The sequence below is a fragment of the Semicossyphus pulcher genome, unplaced genomic scaffold, assembly GCF_022749685.1.
Source record: "Semicossyphus pulcher isolate SPU_LCO1_2020_fin unplaced genomic scaffold, fSemPul1.0.p SCAF_17, whole genome shotgun sequence".
Lineage (NCBI taxonomy): Eukaryota > Metazoa > Chordata > Actinopteri > Labriformes > Labridae > Semicossyphus > Semicossyphus pulcher.
The window spans coordinates 836,630-860,209 of NW_027211681.1; the positions used below are offsets into that span (position 1 = coordinate 836,630).

The 23,580-nt window shown below is 39.9% G+C and overlaps 1 protein-coding gene across 2 annotated transcripts in view; it reads right to left on the reverse strand.

The window, feature by feature from the left end:
- Nucleotides 1-23,580, reverse strand: part of rgs12b (regulator of G protein signaling 12b) — a 46,229-nt gene that overhangs the window by 7,068 nt on the left and 15,581 nt on the right. For both annotated transcript variants that reach the window (XM_069665383.1, XM_069665384.1), the window contains exons 5-12: nt 16,701-16,722; nt 8,927-9,096; nt 8,297-8,389; nt 8,060-8,203; nt 5,135-5,317; nt 4,716-4,866; nt 4,013-4,107; nt 3,523-3,735 (exon numbers count right to left, since the gene is read on the reverse strand). In XM_069665383.1, the coding sequence (XP_069521484.1) occupies nt 3,523-3,735; nt 4,013-4,107; nt 4,716-4,866; nt 5,135-5,317; nt 8,060-8,203; nt 8,297-8,389; nt 8,927-9,096; nt 16,701-16,722 (1,071 nt within the window). The remainder of the gene's footprint in view (nt 1-3,522; nt 3,736-4,012; nt 4,108-4,715; nt 4,867-5,134; nt 5,318-8,059; nt 8,204-8,296; nt 8,390-8,926; nt 9,097-16,700; nt 16,723-23,580) is intronic.

The window sequence follows — 23,580 nt, forward strand, 5'->3', positions numbered from 1 at the left end:
CAAATGTCGCGTAAATTTGAAAGAATGTGGTGATCCACCAAAACAGAAGAGTCTCGTTTACTCTGGCAAAATAGTCTTAATAAATACAGGAAGGCCCTACGGCATGCTCGAGGTGTCTACTACTCCTCCCTCATAGAAGAACATAAAAACAATCCCAGGTACCTTTTCAGCACTGTAGCCAGGCTGACAGAGAGTCACAGCTCCACTGAGCCAAGTATTCCTATAGGCCTCAGCAGTGATGATTTCATGAGCTTCTTTAATGACAAAATCCTAAAGATAAGAGACAAAATTTGTAACCTCCGGCCGTTAACTGGTGCAGATGTATCTTTGGAAACTGCTCAAAAACCTGATGTTTACCTTGACTGTTTTTCTCCAATTGACCTTCCTGAGCTAAATTCTCTGATATCTTCGTCTAAACCATCAACCTGTCTTTTAGACCCGATTCCAACCAAGCTGCTTAAGGAAGTCTTTCCCTCAATTAGCACTTCTTTACTAGATATGATCAATATGTCTTTATCGACGGGCTATGTACCCCAGTCTTTTAAACTAGCTGTAATTAAGCCACTTCTTAAAAAGCCTACCCTAGATTCAGGCACCTTAGCTAACTATAGACCTATATCTAACCTTCCTTTTATCTCAAAGATCCTTGTGAAAGCAGTCGCTAATCAATTATGTGACTTTCTTCATAACAACAGTTTATTTGAGGACTTTCAGTCAGGATTTAGAGTCCACCATAGCACTGAGACAGCCCTTGTGCGAGTTTCAAATGATCTACTTACTGCTTCAGACAGAGGACTTCTCTCTGTACTCGTCCTGTTAGATCTTAGTGCCGCTTTCGACACGATAGACCATCACATCCTGTTACAGAGATTAGAACATTTAATTGGCATTACAGGATCTGCACTAAGTTGGTTTAAATCTTATCTATCAGATCGATCTCAGTTTGTTAATGTTCATGATGTGTCCTCTATGCAAACCAAAGTTAGTCATGGAGTTCCACAAGGTTCTGTGCTCGGACCGATTCTTTTTACCTTATATATGCTTCCTCTGGGTAATATCATGAGGAAACACTCCATTAATTTTCATTGTTATGCAGATGATACTCAATTATATTTATCTATGAAGCCAGATGAAACCAATCAGCTATCTAAACTAGAAGCATGCCTTAAGGACATAAAGATCTGGATGACTAGAAACTTTCTGCTACTTAATTCAGACAAAACTGAAGTTATTGTGCTCGGCCCAAAACACCTTAGAGACTCTTTCTCTAATGATATAGCTGCCCTAGATGGCATCAGCCTGGCATCCAGCACTACTGTTAGGAATCTGGGAGTTCTATTTGATCAGGATATGTCCTTCATCTCCCACATAAAACAAATATCAAGGACAGCCTTCTTTCATCTTCGCAACATAGCAAAAATCAGACACATCTTGTCTCAAAACGATGCAGAAAAACTAGTCCATGCATTCGTTACTTCCAGGTTGGATTATTGTAACTCGTTACTATCAGGCTGCCCTAATAAGTCACTAAAAACTCTGCAGCTGGTACAAAATGCTGCAGCACGTGTCCTAACAAGAACTAGGAAGAGAGAGCACATCTCTCCTGTATTAGCCTCTCTGCACTGGCTTCCTGTAAAATCTAGAATAGAATTTAAAATCCTTCTTCTTACTTACAAAGCTCTTAATGGTCAGGCACCATCATATCTTAAAGAGCTCATAGTGCCATATTACCCCTCTAGAACATTGCGCTCCCAGGATGCAGGCCTGCTTGTGGTACCTAAAGTCTCTAAGAGTAGTGTTGGAGGTAGAGCCTTCAATTACCAGGCCCCCCTCCTCTGGAACAATCTACCAGTCAAGGTCCGGGAGGCAGACACCCTCTCTTCTTTTAAGAGTAGACTTAAAACTTTCCTCTTTGATAAAGCTTATAGTTAGGGCTGGCTCAGGCTTGGACTAGCCCATAGTTATGCTGCTATAGGTTTAGACTGCCAGGGGGATCTGACACACCAAGCTTCTCTCTCTCTCTCTCTCTCTCTCTCTCTTCCTCTCTCTCTGACTCTCTCTCTCTCTCTATCTGTCATATTAATGCAGCTCATTAACTCTGTATTTTCTGGTCCCATTAACATTACTAACCACATATCTTCCCGGGAGTTCTTGTGCTCCCTTGTCTTGAAGGTTCCTGAGGATCGTTGCTGCAGACCACCTGCTGCTGTGGACCTGCTCGACTGCAACAACTACTAACATCAGCCTTCCCCATAGTATCATTATTGTTGCTGCTAATGCTAATAGTAGACCTGTTGACTTCAACTGTTACAATTACGATTACCTCAGCCTTTATCATTACTCTGCTTCTCTCGCTAATTTATTTATTTATTTATTTATTTAGCCAATCTTCACCCTAGTCTACCACTATTATTGGCATTGTAACCATAAGTATGTGTCTGTTGTTGTTCATGTAACAAGGACATATGTTGTTGTGGTAACAAGAACATATGTTGTTGTTGCTCTCTTTGCCTGTCTCTATCCTGCATCTCCTTCTATCCCATTTTCGGCCCATCCAGTCGAGGCAGATGGCTGTTCAACATGAGTCTGGTTCTGCTCGAGGTTTCTGCCTGTAAAAAGGAAGTTTTTCCTTGCCAATGTGCCGAATTGCTAAGTGCTACTCATGGTGGATTGATGTTGGGCCTCTCTTTAAATAACTTAACAAAGAGTCGGTCTAGACCTGCTCTTTCTGTAAAGTGTCTCGAGATAACCCTGGTTATGATTTGGCGCTATACAAATAAAATTTGATTGATTGATTGATTGAAGTGAAATGACTATCCGTCTACAGAGAGTTGGTAACTGCAGCAAAGTATTACAAAAGGTGTCATGCCAAGACTTTCCAGTAATCATGACAACAATTTCCACTCTTTTTGGCATAAGAATAAAACTGTCTGTTAATATAGCCTTTAAATAATATTTCAAGATTATTATTATAATTAGGGACTGTCCAGGGCCCTACCCCTGCACAAAGGCACACTTTTTTTCCCGGATGGTTGGAGACAGTTTTAGGCCACAAACCATTCTTTGTGAATTCGCTCCACTGTCTTTTGACCTATTGTATTTACGAAAATATGGATTATGGCTGCTTAAAAAATGCTTGTTGTGCTTTATACGTATAGACCAACCCAGAACTAATGTAGGAGCAATTCATGATTTTTACATTTACATTATATTTATGTTTCCTAATGTCTTTGTTATTAGTATGAGATGACCAATCTAATTGTGAATTGAACAATTACTTGCATAAGCACATAAGTACCATAGTGGTTTACTCTTCTTTTTTCTTTTGATATTTGCACTGGAACTCTTGTGTGTTGAAATCATACCCCCTATATTGGTAAGTGGCTCTGGAATTGTTTTCAAGCCACAAAACTTAATTTCATTTGCTTAATTTAGTGTAGTGTTAGTTGATACTATTGTATAATAGGTTTGAAGCCCTGAATAAAGATTTCTAGGACAGCCTCACATCCACTTGTATTGTACCTTCTCCCCTCCGACCAGGAAGAGGTCTATAGCTGCAAGGTTGATGCAGAGCTTCTCACAGATGCCCAGCAGCAAGTCCCTGATGGACACTCCGGCCCTCAATGGCACAGAACAACATGAGCCATCAGGCAAACTTATGTTACACTGCCTCAAGGGGGCGCTGCCCCCTCCACGCTCTGTTGACACTGATACTGCGCCACGGGAAACTTCACCCTGATAAAAGAAAACAGAGATGGGGGGTGATAGTGAGTTGGTTTAAAAAATAAGAGAGACAATGGAAATGAAGGTTGCAAGGAGGAAAAACTGTCAGCATATGTCAGTATTCCCTTTTCCCCATATAGTTTGACTTACTTTAAGGCAGATTAATTGGCAGGAAGAGGGTATGGATGAAGCACCACTATCATGAAATTAATGTCTCCGTGCCCATTACTGCAATATCTAAAATAACTCATCTGGTGATGTGTGATGTGATGTGTCTTTCAAAACTGACCTCGTTTTTCCCCAACCCTGACGTCCCCAGCTCCAGACTGGCTCCTGAAGATAGCGATCCCTGGGATTCACGGCGACCATTGCTGCCACTGAAATCTACAACAATGATATTATCAGAGTCTAGAAAAGGGACAAGCCTCTGTAACCAACATAAACTAGAATGATTGCCCTGGGGCTGTATTCCTACACATCATTCAGCCATGCCTCACAAGACTTATATTATACAGTATGAAGTGAGGACTTTCATATTATAGCAATTTAATGAAAGATATTCAGTGTGAAAATGAGAGTTATCACTATATTGACAAAAAATATTTTAGCAACTACTTTCCATTGAGAAAAATAGTGTTTCTCTTAGGCTGCTATTACAGAAGGGAAGAGAGGACAGCTTTAAAAAGAATGGGATGTATGTGAGATCATAGTGATCTTGACCTTCGACAACAAAAATTTGCTCAGTTTTTTTCTTGAGTCTCAGTGCAGAGGGAAGAAGTTCAATGGCATTACTGAGATATGGCATTCACAAGAATGGGACAGACAGATGGCCACCAGCCTCAGCAATCCATAAAGATAACCCTTCAATTATGAATTTAGACTTTAAGAATCACTGTTTGCTGATTTGTGTTATTGAGCTAGCAATGCAACTGTTTCATGTTCGAGGAAGGAATTTTGTGTTCTTAAGAAAATAAATGCTCAAGATTACTGACTGTAGTTGAAGTCGGCAAGTTCTCGTTTCTTTGGGCCTTTGCCAAAGCTCCTGTTGCGGGACCAGGAGAAGAACATGCCTTTCTTCCGGTCTCCTGAATCATCCCGACTGTCCTCATTTAAAGATCTTCCTGACTTGCTCTTCTTGTCCTCCTACAAGAAACAAACAAATAAATGCAGAAGGGCAGACACAGAGCAGAGGACGCCCAGATGTACACAGAAAAACCCTCATTTTGGTGTGTTTCTGACTGTGACTTCCAATAATAATAATAATATTATTCAATAAGCAATATTAGAGTCCCCCAACTCTCTTTTTCATAATTTTCATATATTTCAGTATATCCCAATAATGTAAATATGGAAAAACTGTAACAAGACATTGCCAGGTAAAGGTGTTGATGAAGTGTTTGTTGTGTGTTACCTTCTTGGGGGTGGAGATGTTGGAGCGGTCAGAGCCGGTGGTGCTGTGTTTGGAGGTGGGGCTGCTGGGGATGTGGTAAGGGTCAGGCAGGGGCCTCCCTTCCACCTCAGCCAGCATACACTCCTGGTATAGCAGAGATTTAAGAAACCGTGTGTAGCTGTCAAACTTCATCAGATTGAAGATCTAAAGAAGAGAAAAGGAGGGAAAGAAGTCATTCCTGGGCAATAAAAAATGCAGGAAGGAATGAACACGCTGCCAAAAAAGGAAGGTAGAAAAAGGCAAAACAAGAGCGAAAGAGAGGTTCAAGGTAAGAAACAAGAACGGAAAAACAAGCAGGGTAAAAGGACTGAGAAAGGAAGGTAGGATAACAAAAATAAGGAAGACAGAGAGAGAAAGGAGCAAGGGAGAAAACAAGATGGTGAGAGGATTAAGAATGGCAAATAGTATCGGATGTACAGACTGAAAGAAATCCCTGATGCTTACACACTTTGAAAGTAGAATGATGCTAACTTAGGTATTATGACAAAAAGTGTCGATTTTGGACAACATGACAACAATAAACACATCTGGTCAGTGAAAAGTAAACAGAGGCGGTGAGTTCTGAGATTGAGCATGCTCAGTTTCGTGTGTCTTCAGCAAAAACCCCGGATGCCCGTTCATGTAGCGAGTCTCTGCACGAGCGCATACAAGAAAGTTGACTGCTGTTCCCTCAGCGACCAACCGTGTCACTAGGAATGAGGATTTTCTTACATATAGTACATAGTTACATAAAGCACCTTTAAAGTTAAAGTCAATTTTCCAAAAAGGAGCCCCTTAGGTTGTTCATAATCACAGATGACTACCGGGACCAAAAATAAGATATTTTCTTAGAGCCCTCAAATCTATCATTCAACCACAGAACAGTGCTAAAGGCCATCTATCCTATAGGAAACGGCATTTCTGTAAATACATACCAATTTTTTAGCTCTTGGTCTTGTGTAAAAGTGCTGCTTTTACATTTATATATATATATATATATATATATATATATACACACGAAAGGAATAGAAATAGTTGAGAGAATAGTGCAAAAGAAGGAAGAGCTCGGTTTGTGTATTGCTGCACGTGTTACTGCAAGTGTTTGTGTGTATTTTTGAGCTCGCATGCATGAGTAAAGCTGGGCTCAAAAATCCTTAACTATGTCTGGTTGCATCTTGTATATTAGGAGAAACTTTACAGATGTTTTCTCTTAACACTACAAGATTGAAAAATACTGCATGTAGTGGAACATATTTCATTAAAAAAATATATTATCATAGCAAATGATTTTATTTTGTTAAGAGGAAGGAGCAGATGTACCTCACTTTACCAGGCTATCAAGTACGTCAACATTTTTATTAAATAACAGAATTTAACCAAATTAATTAAAGAAGTCCCAATCTCAAAGTTGCACAGTTATTGATTCTGTGAACAGTGACATAACATTCCTTGTAAACAAAACCATGGAAAAAAATTATATTAACTACAAACAAGTAATAGCAGTGACTTAACATTTATAACTACTAAACCTACAGATATAAGGATGGGCTAAATGGATGCACTCAGATATAATTATGAAACAAATTCATGAGCCAAAAAGCCAAAATGAATGCACCATGAAATAAAGAAAAAACCAATGAATACAAAGGACTAAAGAACAATAAATGGCGAATGAATGATTTGAAGGACTGCAGGCTGAATTAATATGGTAATGAATAAACCAAAATACAGGGTTTCTAAATAATGATCACATTAGAACAGAGAGGCATAATCTAGCAGGATTAAGTTTTGGAAACAGAGTGAAAATTAAGTGGATTCAACTTTTAAACCAGTCAGGAAAATATCAGGATAAATATCAGGATCTGTAGTATCAAATACATTTGAAACATGAAAAAGTCCTGCAGTCTCCTTGATTGTTAAACAAGGGTGGATCAGGAAATAGCTGAGGAGACTTCTCTCTCATTGGCTATTCAGGTACCACCTAAAAGTACTGATGAAATAATCCAGATCACAAATTTGAATAATTTTTTGGGCTGTTTTCCTTTATTTATAGGACATCTGAAGAGACAGGAAATGTGTGGCGTCGAGCGTGGGGGATGGCATGCACCAAATGATCGGTAGACTGAGAGTTGAACCTGAAATCAGTGCATCGCAGACTGTATGCCTCCAGCACCCCAATATCAAACACGTTTTAAATTATCATGGCAACCTTGATCAGTCTTGGCACCGTACAGGAGGTTTTCAACCGGATCGTAACCATATAATCTGGGCTGAAGATAGACCTAACCAGGGTCCAAGACCAGATTTCTCCACCAATTCTTAGGAGGGGTGAAACAGGAATAATCAGCCCGGCTTAAAAGAAACTCAAAATCTCATGTCAGTGGCGCCAGGAGATCCTGACAAGCCCAGGGATATTTTGGAAAATCTTATCTCATGCTTTGAAGAGTGTTTTATTGGAAAAACACGTGTGTATATTTGATGTGTAAAAATATAGAAGGTGATGATGAGGATACCCTTCTAGTCTTGTGACTCTTATCAGAGTTTAAAAATCTTAGGCTGGCTGTTGAAATCAATAGAGCTTTTCAGCAACATCCCCCCTTCACGACAAGCACATCTATCAAAGCATTCACATTCATAATGTTAGACGGCAGGCAGAGATTAATAGTTGACCTTATGTTGTGTGAGCACCCAGTTGTGAAAACTACATTTTCAATAGGAGTCTGTTTCAGTTTGATAAATTCGTCCTATGGGTTAAGCCTTTTTCCACTTGCCTCTCACGTGGAAAGTCAGAGGTCAGTGTCATCTGAGTACAACTAGAGCAAACACTTCCTGTTTGGCAAAAGTTGTTACAAATCACATTAAGTTCGAAATAAATAGGGTAATGGGTTTGTTTGGTTTATACATTACCTGCAGTTGCTGCTCCTTGAACATGTCAGGCCGTGGGGCATTGAGTATGTCGTCAGCGAGCTGAGCTTGGCTGTCTATGTTCACTGGTGTTGTGGCTTTACTGGACAGGAAACTGTTGTAGATCTCCCTGGCACGCTGGGAGAGCTGTGGAAGACAAGGAAAAAAAACAATTGAATAAAACTTTCCTTCATATTTGCTAGTCGTGAGTGATCACACAAAATCTTGCATGAGTATTACCTGCTTTTTGTCATTCTCAGGGACGTGGCTGAAGAACTCACAAGCCTGCCAGAACAGGATATTCTCCTCACTGAACTCTTTCTTTAAGAACTCCTGCAGCACCAGAATCAAATTTAAAAGTCAGAGGTCAAAAGTGAGTTCACAGTAATACAGTAGGCTATGGCATGCTGCAGCCAGTATTAAAAGGCAATAAAGAATTAAACTATATATTTAAATCTGAAATGGTCCACCTGGCATGGCAAATCAAATGATTCCACAGCCAACAATTAAAATAAGGCTTTTAACTTGTTTGCAACTTTTCTACACAGAAAGTCTATAGAATATACCCAGTACAGCATTCATGATGCGGTTGCCTGCACCACTTATTAACGAGACTTCCTGGATTTTATAATTTTTTTTAACTTTACCTGAGTCACTAAAGAGCTCCAGTCCAATCAGCTATCAGCTATTTACATTTGATAAGATTCCTCCCATTTTTTTCTTGTGGAAAACCAATCTTATAGAAACTAATTAAGCTTTCGACTTTCACTGTGCATAATTAGAAAAAGATCTTTTTATAGTAGCAATGAAACACAGGATTTCTGTTCCATGAATGAGCTGGCCAACACTAGTCATGTGCTGTAATAGTACCGAGAAGTAACGGACTCCCACAGGGTCCTGCAGCAGTCTCTCAAAGCACACAGCCCAGCTGGCAACTCTCCTCTCAGTGTGGCGTCGGTGGCTCTGAACGCTGGGCAGGCTGGCATTGCTGTTTAGACTGTTGTCACTGCTGCAGCCCTGCAGCTCTACGCTGTTAAGTTCTGTTCATACACACAAATAAACACATAAAAAAGTTATTGGTGGAAGTGACACTAGTAGGGTTGAGAATCTATAGATACGTCCCAATTTGCTTTAATCCACAGTTAAATAAAATAAAAACATATAACTTTGATGCATCTCAGTTTTTCATATCCATATGTTTCGCTCTATGTGCACAATAAAGAAATATAATCATTTGGTGGTACAGTCCATTTAGCATTCTCTAGTGTGTCATATGCCAAACTAGTAGCAGGTGAAATGAGACCTCCTCTACCAGCACATTTCCCCTCCGTTGTGTTGCTCACTCACTTCACTTTGCACCCCTACACACTTGGCATGGCATCACTCATGCCATATCAACAATCTGATACCAGATTTGACCAACACATTTATGAGAAGTCTTTTCAACTCATTTGTTCAATTAACTTTTATTTTATGATTTAGTTTACCTCCATGTCTGATATATATTTTTTAATTCCAAGCACCAGAAGCCCTCAGAACATCTCTGCTCCTTATGTTTAGACAGACTTGCAAAGGTACAGAGAAAAACTGAGAATAACCAGAAAAGGAGAGCTTCCGGCCTGTTGAACTGAAAGTGGGCTGCTCAGTTGAGATAAAATAAAATAACAAGAACAGCCAGAGGGAAGGCATCACCAGTCAGGTGCCCTAGACGACGCAGATCCTGCAAATAAACTGAAAGACAAGCATGATGCCCAGAGCTAGAGTACTGTCTGCTTTAAACTTGGCTTTTGATGGATAGTTCCAGTGTGCTGATCGCTTTTGCACATTTTGTTGCTGTAACACTGACAGTTTTCAAATGTTTCAAATGTTTCCAAACTGTTGAGCTCATTCACTCTCATTCAGTTTCAATGCTGTGCATGACAGACAAACATAATTCCAGCCATTGTGTTCCTGCTCATTGTCACAGGACTGCAGTCTTTCACAACACATATCCTGGATAGATCACCAGTCTATCACAGAGACAGTTATCATAACATATAATATAAAGCGATAAACAAGGACTCTCAGACACCATTACATATAAATATTAATTTAGTGAAAAACAACAACTGAATGTTTTTGCTGTGATTCCCACATTTTACATTTTACAAATAACATTTTTAAAAACTGTTGATATTCTTCTGTTTTTCAGAACTCATTCAAACCAACAGATAAACAGAACAAGTGGATTTCATGCTGAAATGCAAGCATAGTCCACAAAATTAAAGTGAAACAATCTTAAATAAATAAGAATTTAAAAATAGGGCAGACAAAGTTTCTTACGGAAATTAAATAGAAATAATCAAAGAATAAGAATTTAAAGGTAAAAAATAATAAGAATGCTGCATAATTTAATGAAAATATGACGACAATTGTGTAGTTGTTTGCTACCTGTTAATCAAATGTGATCAAAGAACAAAAATAAAGTCCTTATGAACCAGATTGGCCGACATTTCAAGGGTTAATTCTTGTTTGTTGCTTAACATTTTTATTGTAGAGCCATACTGAAGATAAGAAACATAAAGTTTTTAGAGGAAGTAAGGGCAACTGGATAACTTTGTACATTTTGACATCTACATTCACCAAAGGTATATTTTGCTGAACATGCAAAAGGAATCAGCTGCCTAGAGAGATATGACTATGAAAATGCTCAACAGACCTCAGTCAGCAAAGTTAGGCGTCTATATTAGAAGAGCAGAAAATGAATTTCCTGTTTTGGAATTTGGTTTAGAGAACACACATCTCTTTATTCTTAATGAAACCAACATCCAATTCAGTTTTATCTTATAATGCTGAGGGGGAAAAGAAACAGCAGAGCTAAGGCATTTCACATGACTCGTACTAGGGACAACATGGTGAAATAAAGCAGCCGAACAAGCCTTTGTACAAACAGTGTACACTCATCTGATCCCCTGTCTGCAGCCGGTTGTTAAAGAAGCATATTTATACCATTTGCATCTTGTGTTCAGCTGATTCCTCTTAAACTTGGCAATCCTTACAAGTATTTTGGTGACTAAAATAAAGCTTAACATCAAAGCTTTTGACAACAATGTTTTATTTACTGGTTCTCTGTGGCTAAAATCAGCATTTTCATTAGTTGGAAAAAAGCATTTAAAGCACCAGCTGAATCCTCACCTGGGTAAAGCTGGTAGGAGCCTGTGTGGTGCCAGCGGGGCATGTAGCGAATCCTGAGGGGCATCCAAGCCCCTCCATCCATACTCACCCTATCCGGGCCACTCACACACACTGAGTTGAACACATTAGTCTAAGACGGGACACATATACACACAGCAGACAACATCACAGGAAGAAGGCGAGCGAGTGGGGGGAAAAGGTGGAGAAGAAGAAAGAGACTGAAGGAGAGAGAGAGAGGCTACCTGGCTGAAAACCTGAGAGACCACAGAAGAGTCAGGTCACAACACGCACACGCACTTGCGTGTCCATTCACAAGCGCACACACATACACACCTTTGCAAGCAGGTAGGTAAGTGATACAAGCACACGCAGGCCTTGTGATGAATAATTCAAATTTAGGAACACACAGGGAACTAGAAACGCTGGAGCACAAGCAAATACATTTGCACATATACACACATGCATGCACATGCACACACACACATACAAAACTGCAGTATTGATGAGGAGCTTGTTAAAGGAAGGCCACTACTGGCAGTAATGAGGTCTGTAGCCTGCTATATTGCTACACACACACACTGATTCAGAGGACGGAGAAGAATATCTGTCTACCTAAACTTTTCTTTGCTTTTCTGACGGATAAATAACCCAAATTTTAAATGTATTTGTTCAAAGTAAGGCGCAGTAGAAAATGTGATACCAATTTACGATATACTTTTCTATCAAAAATCATGTACAAGCAACTACAGTCACTTGCTGTATTCAACAGAATAGTTGGGTGACATTTTAAAGAGGTACCGCACACTGAAATATCATCATCATCATTAATGAATTAATTTCTATTTTGCTTTTTTTTTTTTGTGAACAGTAATTAGTTACGAGAGCTTTCAGATAAATTAAACATACAAAACATACAGTACAGTATTTCCCTGTCAAATATAGTTACAGCATAAAGTAGCATAAAAAAAATAGCTAAGCACTGCTCTGAATTACATTTTTGAGATACTTGTTCTTTGCTTGAGTAAATAAACTAAGTTACATTCCACTACTGGAAGCAGGTAAATGAATGAAATGAACAGAATGCCACAGAATGCCCAGAGCTTAAAAAATGTTTAACTGCTTGTCTATCTGCCATCAATCCAAAAACTGCAGCTGAGGAAAAGGCTTCATTAAAGTAAATTATGCATTGCAAATGGTAGTGGGGTTCTATGTTAGCCAGCAGTTAAACTGACAAAATTGTACTCAGTAAGGCTGGACAGCGTTTGGTCTCTATTCTAATATTGAGATCATCACACATAATATCTACCTCCAGCCCAGGGTCTCACAAACATTTAATCCCTTTTTTAAACTAATGACATTTAAGTCTGTAGTTGACTTTAAAGAGGGGGTATTATGCTGTTGGACATTTTAGGACATATAAAGAAAATATAACAATCCCAGGTACCTTTTCAGCACTAAAGCCAGGCTGACAGAGAGTTAGAGCTCCATTGAACCATGTATTCCTATAGCCCTCAGCAGTGCTGATTTCATGATTTCATGATTTCATGATGGTTACCTTGACTGTTTTGCTCCAATTGACCTTCCTGAGCTAAATGATCTGATATCTTCATCTAAACCATAAACCTGTCTTTTAGACCTGATTCCAACCGAGCTGCTTAAGGAAGTCTTTCCCTCAATTAGCACTTCTTTACTAGATATGATCAATATGTCTTTATCGACTGGCCATGTACCCCAGTCTTTTAAACTAGCTGTAATTAAGCCACTTCTTAAAAAGCCTAGGGCACCTCGGGCACCTTAGCTAACTATAAACTATATCTAACCTTCATTTTATTTCAAAAATCCTTGAGAAAGCAGTTGCTAATCAATTATGTGACTTTCTTCATAACAACAGTTTATTTGAGGACTTTCAGTCAGGATTTAGAGTCCACCATAGCACTGAGACAGCCCTTGTGCGAGTTTCAAATGATCTACTTACTGCTTCAGACAGAGGACTTCTCTCTGTACTCGTCCTGTTAGATCTTAGTGCCGCTTTCGACACGATAGACCATCACATCCTGTTACAGAGACTAGAACATTTAATTGGCATTACAGGATCTGCATTAAGTTGGTTTAAATCTTTTTTTTAATTTATCAGATCGATCTCAGTTTGTTAATGTTCATGATGTGTCCTCTATGCACACCAAAGTTAGTCATGGAGTTCCACAAGGTTCTGTGCTCTGACCAATTCTTTTTACCTTATATATGCTTCCTCTTGGTAATATCATGAGGAAACACTCCATTAATTTTCATTGTTACACAGATGATACTCTATTATACTTATCAATGAAGCCAGACGAAACCAATCAGCTATCTAAATTAGAAGCATGCCTTAAGGACATAAAGATCTGGATGACTAGAAACTTTCTGCTACTTAATTCAGACAAAACTGAAGTTATTGTGCTCGGCCCAAAACACCTTACAGATTATTTCTCTAATGATATAGCTGCCCTAGATGGCATCAGCCTGGCATCCAGCACTACTGTTAGGAATCTGGGAGTTCTATTTGATCAGGATATGTCCTTCATCTCCCACATAAAACAAATATCAAGGACAGCCTTCTTTCATCTTCGCAACATAGCAAAAATCAGACACATCTTGTCTCAAAATGATGCCGAAAAACTAGTCCATACATTCGTTAGAACATTGTGCTCCCAGGATGCAGGCCTGCTTGTGGTACCTAAAGTCTCTAAGAGTAGAGTAGGAAGTAGAGCCTTCAATTACCAGGCCCCCCTCCTCTGGAATAATCTACCAGTCAAGGTCCGGGAGGCAGACACCCTCTCTTCTTTTAAGAGTAGACTTAAAACCTTCCTCTTTGATAAAGCTTATAGTTAGGGCTGGCTCAGACTTGGACTAGCCCATAGTTATGCTGCTATGGGTGTAGACTGCTGGGGGGATCTGACACACCAAGCTCCTCTCTCTCTCTCTCTCTCTCTCTCTCTCTCTCTCTCTCACACTGTGTGTGTGTTTCTCTGTCTCTCTCTCTCTCACTCCCTGTCTCTCTCCCACTCTCTCTCTCACTCCCTGTCTCTCTCCCACTCTCTCTCTGTCATATTAACGCAGCTCATTAACTCTGTATCTTCTGGTCCCATTGACATTACTAACCATATATCTTCCCGGGAGTTCTTGTGCTCCCTTGTCTTCAAGGTTCCTGGGGATCGTTGCTGCAGACCACCTGCTGCTGTTGACCTGCTCGACTGCAACAACTACTAACATCAGTCTTCCCCATAGTATCATTATTGTTGCTGCTAATGCTAATAGTATACCTGTTGACTTAAACTGTTACAATAACATAACAAAGAGTCAGTCTAGACCTGCTCTTTTTGTAAAGTGTCTTGAGATAACTCTGGTTATGATTTGGCGCTATACAAATAAAATTTGATTGATTGATTGATTGATATACCATGTTAAAATGTTGAATATCCATTCTAAACGTGGGTGAAGTTTCAAAACTGTAGGTAAAAGTATGTTGGACTTATCCACTGCTAAAAACATCTCAGTCTGCAGGCGGCTATGAACACTTGCTTCAAGAAGCTTCACTTTGTGATTTCACAAAGTGGAGGAACTCTATATTTCGGCATCTGCCCAAGACACAGCAGAAATTCCTCTGAATTTTTTTGCTCTGCTCAACGGCTCTGGCCGTGAAGTTGGCAAATCAGAAGAAAGTTGGATTGTAGGGGTGGGGTTTCTTAAAGTGACAGAGCTGACTGAGTCATTTTAGGCAGAGGCTGTATGAGGGCCTGCACAGAGCACCAGTATGAGAAAAATGAGGAGTTTTTTGTAAATTATGCTAAGCTACTCCACAGGTATCACAGGGTGAAACATGGAGCTTGAAATAAGCATTTTACCCCCCATTAATGATATATTCTGTGTTACTTACTAACCATTTCCTGGTGTATTTATGGATGGTGTATTTACACACTATTCAATACTGCTATGGGCATAAAGGGAGAAAATGTCATTTTTTTTATACCATCATCAGCTAACCTCAAACCCTAATAAGCACCGATGAAACATTCACACAAAGGTCTATAAGGTGGGCAGCAGCATTACTCAAATATTAGCTCTGGAAGGCAATACAGGGATCCTCAAATAAAATACAGGAAGAAACAGTTTTATCAAGTTTTAACAGTCTTAACAAATGTAAGGACCACTACAATTTATTGGTAGTGTCTATGCCATCACACTCTCTACATCACAAGCACATAGATTTGCAAGGTGAGCACGCTTTCCACTCTCACTGCTCACTGACAACACATCCACTCAACACACACAGCATTCAAATGAATGGCCATAAACACTTTTAAATGGTTAAATGGACTGTACTTATGTAGCGCTTTTCTAGTCTTCCGACCACTCAAACCTCTTTTACACTACATGTCACATTCACCCTTTCACAAACTGATGGCAAAGGCTACTATGCCAATCTCCAGTCAGGATCTATGCACAATCAATTTGGGGTTCAATGTCTTTCGCAAGGACAATTCAACATGTGGACTGTAGCAGTCAGGGATCGAACCCCTAACCTTCCGATTCAGGGACGACCGACTCTATCTGAGCCACAGTCACCCCTTTTACATTCAAGCTGATTGTACACGTCTGCCATGGATTCTACTCCCCTTTGTCTTGTTTATCACCACCTCTTCCTCCTTTAATCTCCCATCTGCCATAAATTGTGTCTTTCATGTAAGGTGTTAAAGCACAATTAGAAGTCCCCCAAGTGTGAGACCTTTTGTTATTATTGACACATGCTTATTGTCCACATGACAACAGCAGTTATCCATGAGGTCCAGTACAACACAACATGGCACAATGAGGGAACACTCAATTAAACAATAGAAAATAACTTCTGAAAGATTTGACATGCTGATTAAAACCAAAAGATTACAAAAGTAGTTGTTTACCAAACACACACAAAAGAGTCGAGTTAATGCAAAACCACACATTTAGCCCTTTCTGGTCTGTTTTGAACAGCACCATGTGCTGTGTGTCTTATCCATGATTTGCCACAGCAATTGCTTGTTTTTCATCTTATGTTTACAAGTTCTGGGACTATTTTGAGGTTACAGCCTGCCAACCTCAGCACAGCATGCAGAGGTGGGGCAGAAGTTGAGCAGGTCAAACCAGACTGTCTTTTGTTTCTGTGAATTTAGTGAAAGCAGTCAGATATTAATGAGCCGTCCACAATGAACATGGCCGTAACCCTTCACACTACACTACATACAAACTGGCTCAACAAAAAGCCATTTTTTCATTGCATTAAATGCTGCTTCATGTAGATCATTACAACTGGAGGATGAGCTGAAAGTAGTGGAAAAGGTTTTGTCAAAAGGCAAAAAATGGACAAAGTAGAGAAAGGAGATAATGAAAAATGGTATGGAATATCAAAATCTACATTGAGAGTGTTAGATGTTGTAAAGACATTCCTACTCACCTCCATCAGATACTGCAGCAGACTGTAAGGAAACACAGAGAGACATGGATTAGGATATTCTCTCATCACACGGATGACACATACTAACTCACACGGTACATGAGTGCCAGAAGACAGCTGCCCGGGCACGCTCTGTAAGTCGCATGGAAAACACAGACACATTCTCACAGGACCCGGGCCATTATCACACAAACTCTCACATTATAACAGAGTCAGGTTAGCTCCCACACTCTTTGTCTTGTGTGTGGGCGGAATCATCTGTAAACTGGCTGTGCTTGATTTGCAACAAAAGCAAAAGGGGCGGGGCTTACTGCATGTGTAGAGGTGAAGAAAAGAACTTCAGGGCTATCTGCCCCTGATTTCACAGTTCAGTATTATGTTTCATTTCCAGCTGCCTTATTTTTTCACACACACACACACACACACACACACACACACACACACACACACACACACACACACACACACACACACACACACACACACACACAGCTTACAATGCAGGGATTTTTATCTCAGACATGCTGAGCTGGGATGAGATGAATCAACGCAGACAGTAGTATTGTAGCTAAATGTGGAACATAGTTGAAACACTCTAAGACTAAGAACGAGTTAAGGGAGCAGATAGAAGCATGAGAGAAAGGGAAGAAAGGAAGAGATAGAGAAAGGAACAAGCCAAGAAAGAAGGGGTGAGCAGAAATACAGACAGAACTGGTTGTCAAAGACAGATAGATACCAAATAAACATGAGCTCTCTGATAAATATCTGAGCAGCACTGTAGCTGCTGTTAATCTGACCACTAATCTTGCTTTATGCTCATTAATTGTAGGCAGGCTATGGTGAAGCTATGTGGACGGATTATGCTGGTTTTCTGAGGTATATTTGGATTCAGAATTTAACTTCTCATCTGTGGAGTCATGATCTCATCATGACTCAATACAGACACATAGAAGTCTCCACATGGAAGATTTGATGTTTCTATTCAACTCATAATAAATATCCTAATTTTTCCAAATTAAATCTTTTATCGTGACCCAGACTCAATGCACACCCTTAATCTAATAAATCTAATTTAGTTAACCTCTGGCGCAGCATAAGTTCTGGTTTGATTTATGTGCGTCTTGTCTTGGCTATTTTCTCACTTGAACCAGGCTTTCCCTGCCAGATGGCAAAGCAAGCGTAATCAGTGGGATTAGCTATTTCAGACTGTCCCTGGAAGAGAAGAGGTTGGCACCAGTGTATGAAAAGAGATTTGATGCGAATTTATAGTAGTTGATTGTGGTCGAGCCACGGGGAAGACAAGACAAAATGACGGAGGCAGAAACCTCAGCAGTGGAAACTGGTTACTTGATCCTTACAACAGTTAGAGTCCCTCACATTTCTAATCTCACACATTTTAACTCCACGTATTCTGTCTGTGATGTGAGTGCGTTTCTTGTGTGTATTAAGACAACGTGTATTTTATATGGGTGTAGCCTATGGTTGCATGTGGCCAACATCTGGAGTTGTCTTTTGTATGTAGGGTGCATTCTTTTCGTGTGTGTGTGTGTGTTCACCCCCATCCCTACTCAGTTCTAGTGTGATCACTTCCAGACGTTCTCTGTAGTGAAGCGGTGTGACCCCTGGTCGAGGCCCCAAGTCTCCTCTCCTCTCTTTTCCAACCCACACTCCCCTCTAACCCATTTTCAAACTCTCTCCTTTGTTCGTGCTTTTCCTTCTATTCGGTCATTTCACTTTTTCTTGCTCTGTTCCTCACAACCACCTCTCTCCTTCCACTTTTCAGTCAAGTCATTCTCTTCTTCTCTCCATACATCCCTCAACCCTTCTTAAGCCATTTCAGTGGTGTTTCCCCTCAGACCCTTGCCATTCCTGACATCCCACAGAGAATGACTGGAGTTTTTCAGACTATCCATCCTTATGCTCCTCTGTGGATATCAGCTTGGGAAGCAAAGCTGATATCCACAGAGGAGCATGCAGCTGGAATATGTTACAGTCTTGATAATAGTGAATTATTATATTATATATACATTTACACACAATATGTAGCAAAGAAGTCCTGCCTCCATTGCTTTCAATCTTAGTATTACTTAAGTCTAGTATTACTACCTTATTATTACTGTTACCGATTTGTCAAAGGCCCAATATTGGCTGCATAGTTGTCAGCAGACTGCTCATAAATATTAATGGGGCCTTTATTTCCCCATCACACGATAACTGTACTGATAAGTCAAGTCAAAAAATGTAAACAGATGGCAATGATTACGGCTTCCACGGAAAAAAGGTCTAAGCAAAATCCAAGAGTATGTGTGCGCTTTTGAATTTGGCAGATTCAAACTAAGCTGAAGCAGTTTTTTCTTATCATCAGTCATGTCAGCATTATTACATGACTGCCATTTAAACTGTCTCTGATATTAACAGTTTTAATAGAATTAATTTTATAGCATTTCAGTGTACAAGCTTGCCGATTACTGTTACTCATAACTTTTCAGATGCAATTTTAAAACAGTTTTTCAGTAAAGAAAACAGTTTGGTCCAATGATTTTAGCATACTTCCCCACAGCACGCAAATTACATTAAAATCTTTGAATTACTATCACAATGATGCCAAGGTTGGCCCAGCAACACAAACTAAGTCAAACATGGACCAGATCATTTTTGTAGTGTTTTTCATACTTTAGAGGCTCCACATCAGAATATTCATTTTTCAAATTAACCAATCTCGGAACCTATCGCCTGAAGACTATGCCTCTGGTAATGATGGCCAAATTCTATGTATTTCGGGTGTAGCCAGCAGTTAGCGATAAACAACTTCCACCAAGACCTTTTTTGTGCGTGGCATTGTTTACAGTTCAATTAGCAATTAGAGAAGAAGTGACAGTGTGTTCAGATTAAAAGCAAAGCAAAATTCACGTCTCCAAATATGGCAAAATAAATTGATTTGATTTAAATGTCTGGGCCCATTTTTCATTCCTAGTTCATCCAACTGGTAACATGAAAGGGGTGTCAGTTGGAACATGGTGTGGTGTTGCTTTATGACTGCTGTTGGATTATTTGCATTTTTTGCCTTGAGGTCAGAAGTTCTTACACCTACATTCTCCTACGTTCAGCTCCCTGAATATAAAATGCGACCTTGTAGCCACATGCCTGGCCAGTTCATGCTGGGTTTATGTGAGTGTCACTGTGTTGCGGTCACTGTGTATACAGGTCCCCAGTGCTTTATTAGCTGTTAGCATTGGGAGAGGGATGGTTTACGTCATCTTTTATGGAGCCTGGAGGTTGGGGTTCAAAACAGAGGGTACAATTTACAGCCATTCATTCTCACTGTTATCATAATATTAATACTTGAAAAGCCATAAAAGTCGGCTTAAACAAGCTCAAGTTTCCAAAATGTTCCCTGTCTGTGTGCCTGCCTCTGAGTGGACGATGATTCCAGGAAAAAGACATTCTTTTTAAGAGGATGAGACACAGAGCAGCCATTAACACTAAACAGGGTAAAATGTCCATCTGAGACAGTCAGGGATAACTGTATGTACTCACACACACAAAGAAAAGACTGTTTGTACCACAGGAACCCTTTTCCTCCTGGAGCTGTAACTGCCAGCTTTGGTAAGGAATGAGATTCGACTCGTGTGTAAATGAAAGATGACTGAACAGACTGAAATATAATACAACAGTGAACGTCCTAGTCCAACCCTGAATCTGTAAACACTGGCATTACTGGAGAAGACCACACCTATAACTGAACAACTGACACACACACACACACACACACACACACACACACACACACACACACACACACACACAAACACACACAGCCACACACAGTTCCAGCTGAGGAGGAAGCTGTTGCGCCAACAGTATTAATGTCTGTGTGCCTGAGTGTTGACTTTTGAATATGAGGTGAATAGTAGCTGCCATTGAGAGGACCAGTCACCCTGCCAGAATTTGTAGCCATGACACTGCTTAGCTTGAGTGTAATTGAAAGAGCATGCAATGAGGGAACAAGCCGATTAGGTCAGAATGATCCAAAAGAGGGTCAAATGAGGCTCCGCTCTACAGGTGTCAGCATGGGTGACAATGCTTAAACGCACCCTAAGATCTGCTCAAATCTATTTACTTCCTGTAAAAAGAGATATTTGGGCAGATTTTCAAAAACGCAACTGACTAAATCAATGAATAAATAAACAGCATACAGCAAACTCACTGTCAATGGACTCTGTGTCCAACATCTCAACCCCCCACAAACATTTAAAAACATAATTTTTATTCCAAAGTAGAATCCTCTGTGACGTCTCTGGAATTCTTGGATAACATCCTAAATCTCTGCAACGCATTCAGGAATCGATCCCCACTCCCTATAAAAGGAAGGAATGCAGATAATGTTTGTTTCCCTACAATAGAGCCACACAGGAGATGTGACTCAGAGGCTGAGCTGGTGATGAATGTTTGTTTTACTTGGTTTCTTGCCTTTGACACACAGACAGTAGAGAGAACAAGATGTAAACACAACACAATCTGATCAAATAGCTTTGTCTATAATTTTACAAGCATTCCGAAAGATTGGTTAGCTCACCTTCCAGTGTCTAAGAGTTGTTTTTTTGTCTCTTTCTTCAACACACAGGACAAGAAGTCAAGGTGAAATGTACAAATCAGATGACAAACAACAAAGAAGCTCTTTCAGTCTTCTGTGCACACCTCTGCTTTCCTTCTTTTCAATTTCTATCTCCTGCTCTGGTTGAGAATACATCTGGTGTTGAGAGAAAGGGAAACAGCCTACAGCTGTCTGAAATTCTTATTAGTCTTTCTTTTTTTTCTGGCTCACTTTACCTTTGAAATCAATTTCCAATTTCCCTTTTTCATGACTTGTTCATTTAAACTTCTGTATTGTCTTTCCCAAGAGCCCCGCCATCCTATCTCCGTGCTTTCTGAAGCTATTGGATTTGTCTTTGTGTACTTTGCTTTAGGTAATAGTCCGCTCTTTCCTCAAAGTATACCCGCCGTAGTCACTTGTAAGAAACACGACAACACTGCTTGCACTGAATGACACTCTCTTCCCCATACCACTCCACACTGATTGTTGACATTAGCTGAACAGAATGAAAACCAAAGCAAGGGTACAAATATAAGTCGCGAAAAGTGCTGCTGAATTTTTGATGTGGCTGAGTTTTTCCGCTCGTTGCAGCATTACAGCCAGACTTTGGTTTGTTTTTAAAACTACTCTGGCTTACAAATTGTATAATGTTTGAATATTTTGAATCCAGCATTTGTTTACTTTGCTTCTTTAACATAAATAAATGGGTTAGAAAGTCTGTCCTTCCATTCTATTCCTCTTGCCATTCAAAAGTTGTGCACTTTCTCTATACAAACCACTTGTAAAGCACTGTAAGTATGTGAATGCATACTACTCACTGTATTGAAGTTCCAGACCCGCTTGAAGGAGAGCCTCTTCCTCAGGCTCATCCTGTTCTCCTCTCACACAGGAGGAAACACACTGACTGCTCAATCTACATATCTGACCAACACACACACACACACACACACACATGAAAACAGTTACACTCACACACACAAGAGCACTGATGCTGACGGAGCTTCTTCAGGAGTTATCTATGGCAGGAAATACATGCACACGGCTGACTTGGATGGAGCCATGCCTCAGCATGCCTGTCTCACACACCCACACCCACACCCCCACCCACACCCACACTCAAATAGTATACAAACACATACAAACACACAGAGGTAAGAATTAGCCTGTAATCTGTAAAGGTGTCATCGAGTAAAAATACTGTATGCTATTGTGAACATACTATTTCTAACTTTATACCTCTCCCTCTCTTTCTCACACACTCCTCCACACAGTGAGCTGACAGACTGACTAGGAAGTTCCATTCTCTGGCACACACACACACTCAGCTCAGTTTCCATAGTGACACGCCCCCATTAGGCGGCGGTTACTGAGAAGGGGCGGGACCAAAGGTTAGTCCACCAATCATGCAACGGCAAAGCCCTTACCTCTCCAGATAATGCTCTAGTAGAATGTGTTTTTGCAATAAAGTAAAAAAAAACTTCTATTTCATAAACATACTCAAACATTTTTTTAAGGGGGGAAAGTCCTTCAATATTATCAATATTTATTACCCATCTTATAAACCACGAAAAACTTCTATTATTAATTATATTAATTTATATTTATTTTCTAATCTTTGCATAACTGCCAGACCCTAAAGCTATATTTCATCTAAATGTTCTCTTCAAATGCATATAAAACTGTCCAGTTATTGAAATATGTATTTTCATTTGTCTGTGTTGATTTATATTGATTATTATTATTGATCCCTGACTGCTACAGACGACCGACTCTACCACTGAGCCACAGCGGCACAGCTGGGAAGAAGAGAGTGGAGTTGACATGCACCAAAGGGCCTCTTATTTTCAGCAACAAAAGTGTCATTTGAGGGCATAGAGCTCAAGACATGGTGCCATATTGTTGTTAAAGTTAATGCCAACTTTCCACATTCCTGTATTATAACCATATCGTGGATAGTTCCAACTTAAGGCCCTCATTACCAGAGATTTGAATGGTATACAGGCCCCCCCAGTGCACCCCTTACTTTAAAAACTATTTTATGGTTCTGTTTTTCTCAAAAAGGTCAGTCAAGCCAAGGGTCACTGGTCTGTCACACATTTGACTAGCCAGGAAAACAATTAGAAGACTATAAGACAATATGTACACCGATTTAGCCCAAAACATATCTGTCAAATGAGGGGAAGTAAGAAGTAACTATCACCAAACAGAATAAGATAGATGTGACAAAATATAGTCCAGGGAAGGAGAGATTAGAGGAAGAGAAATGTAAAGAGAAGAGTTTTCACA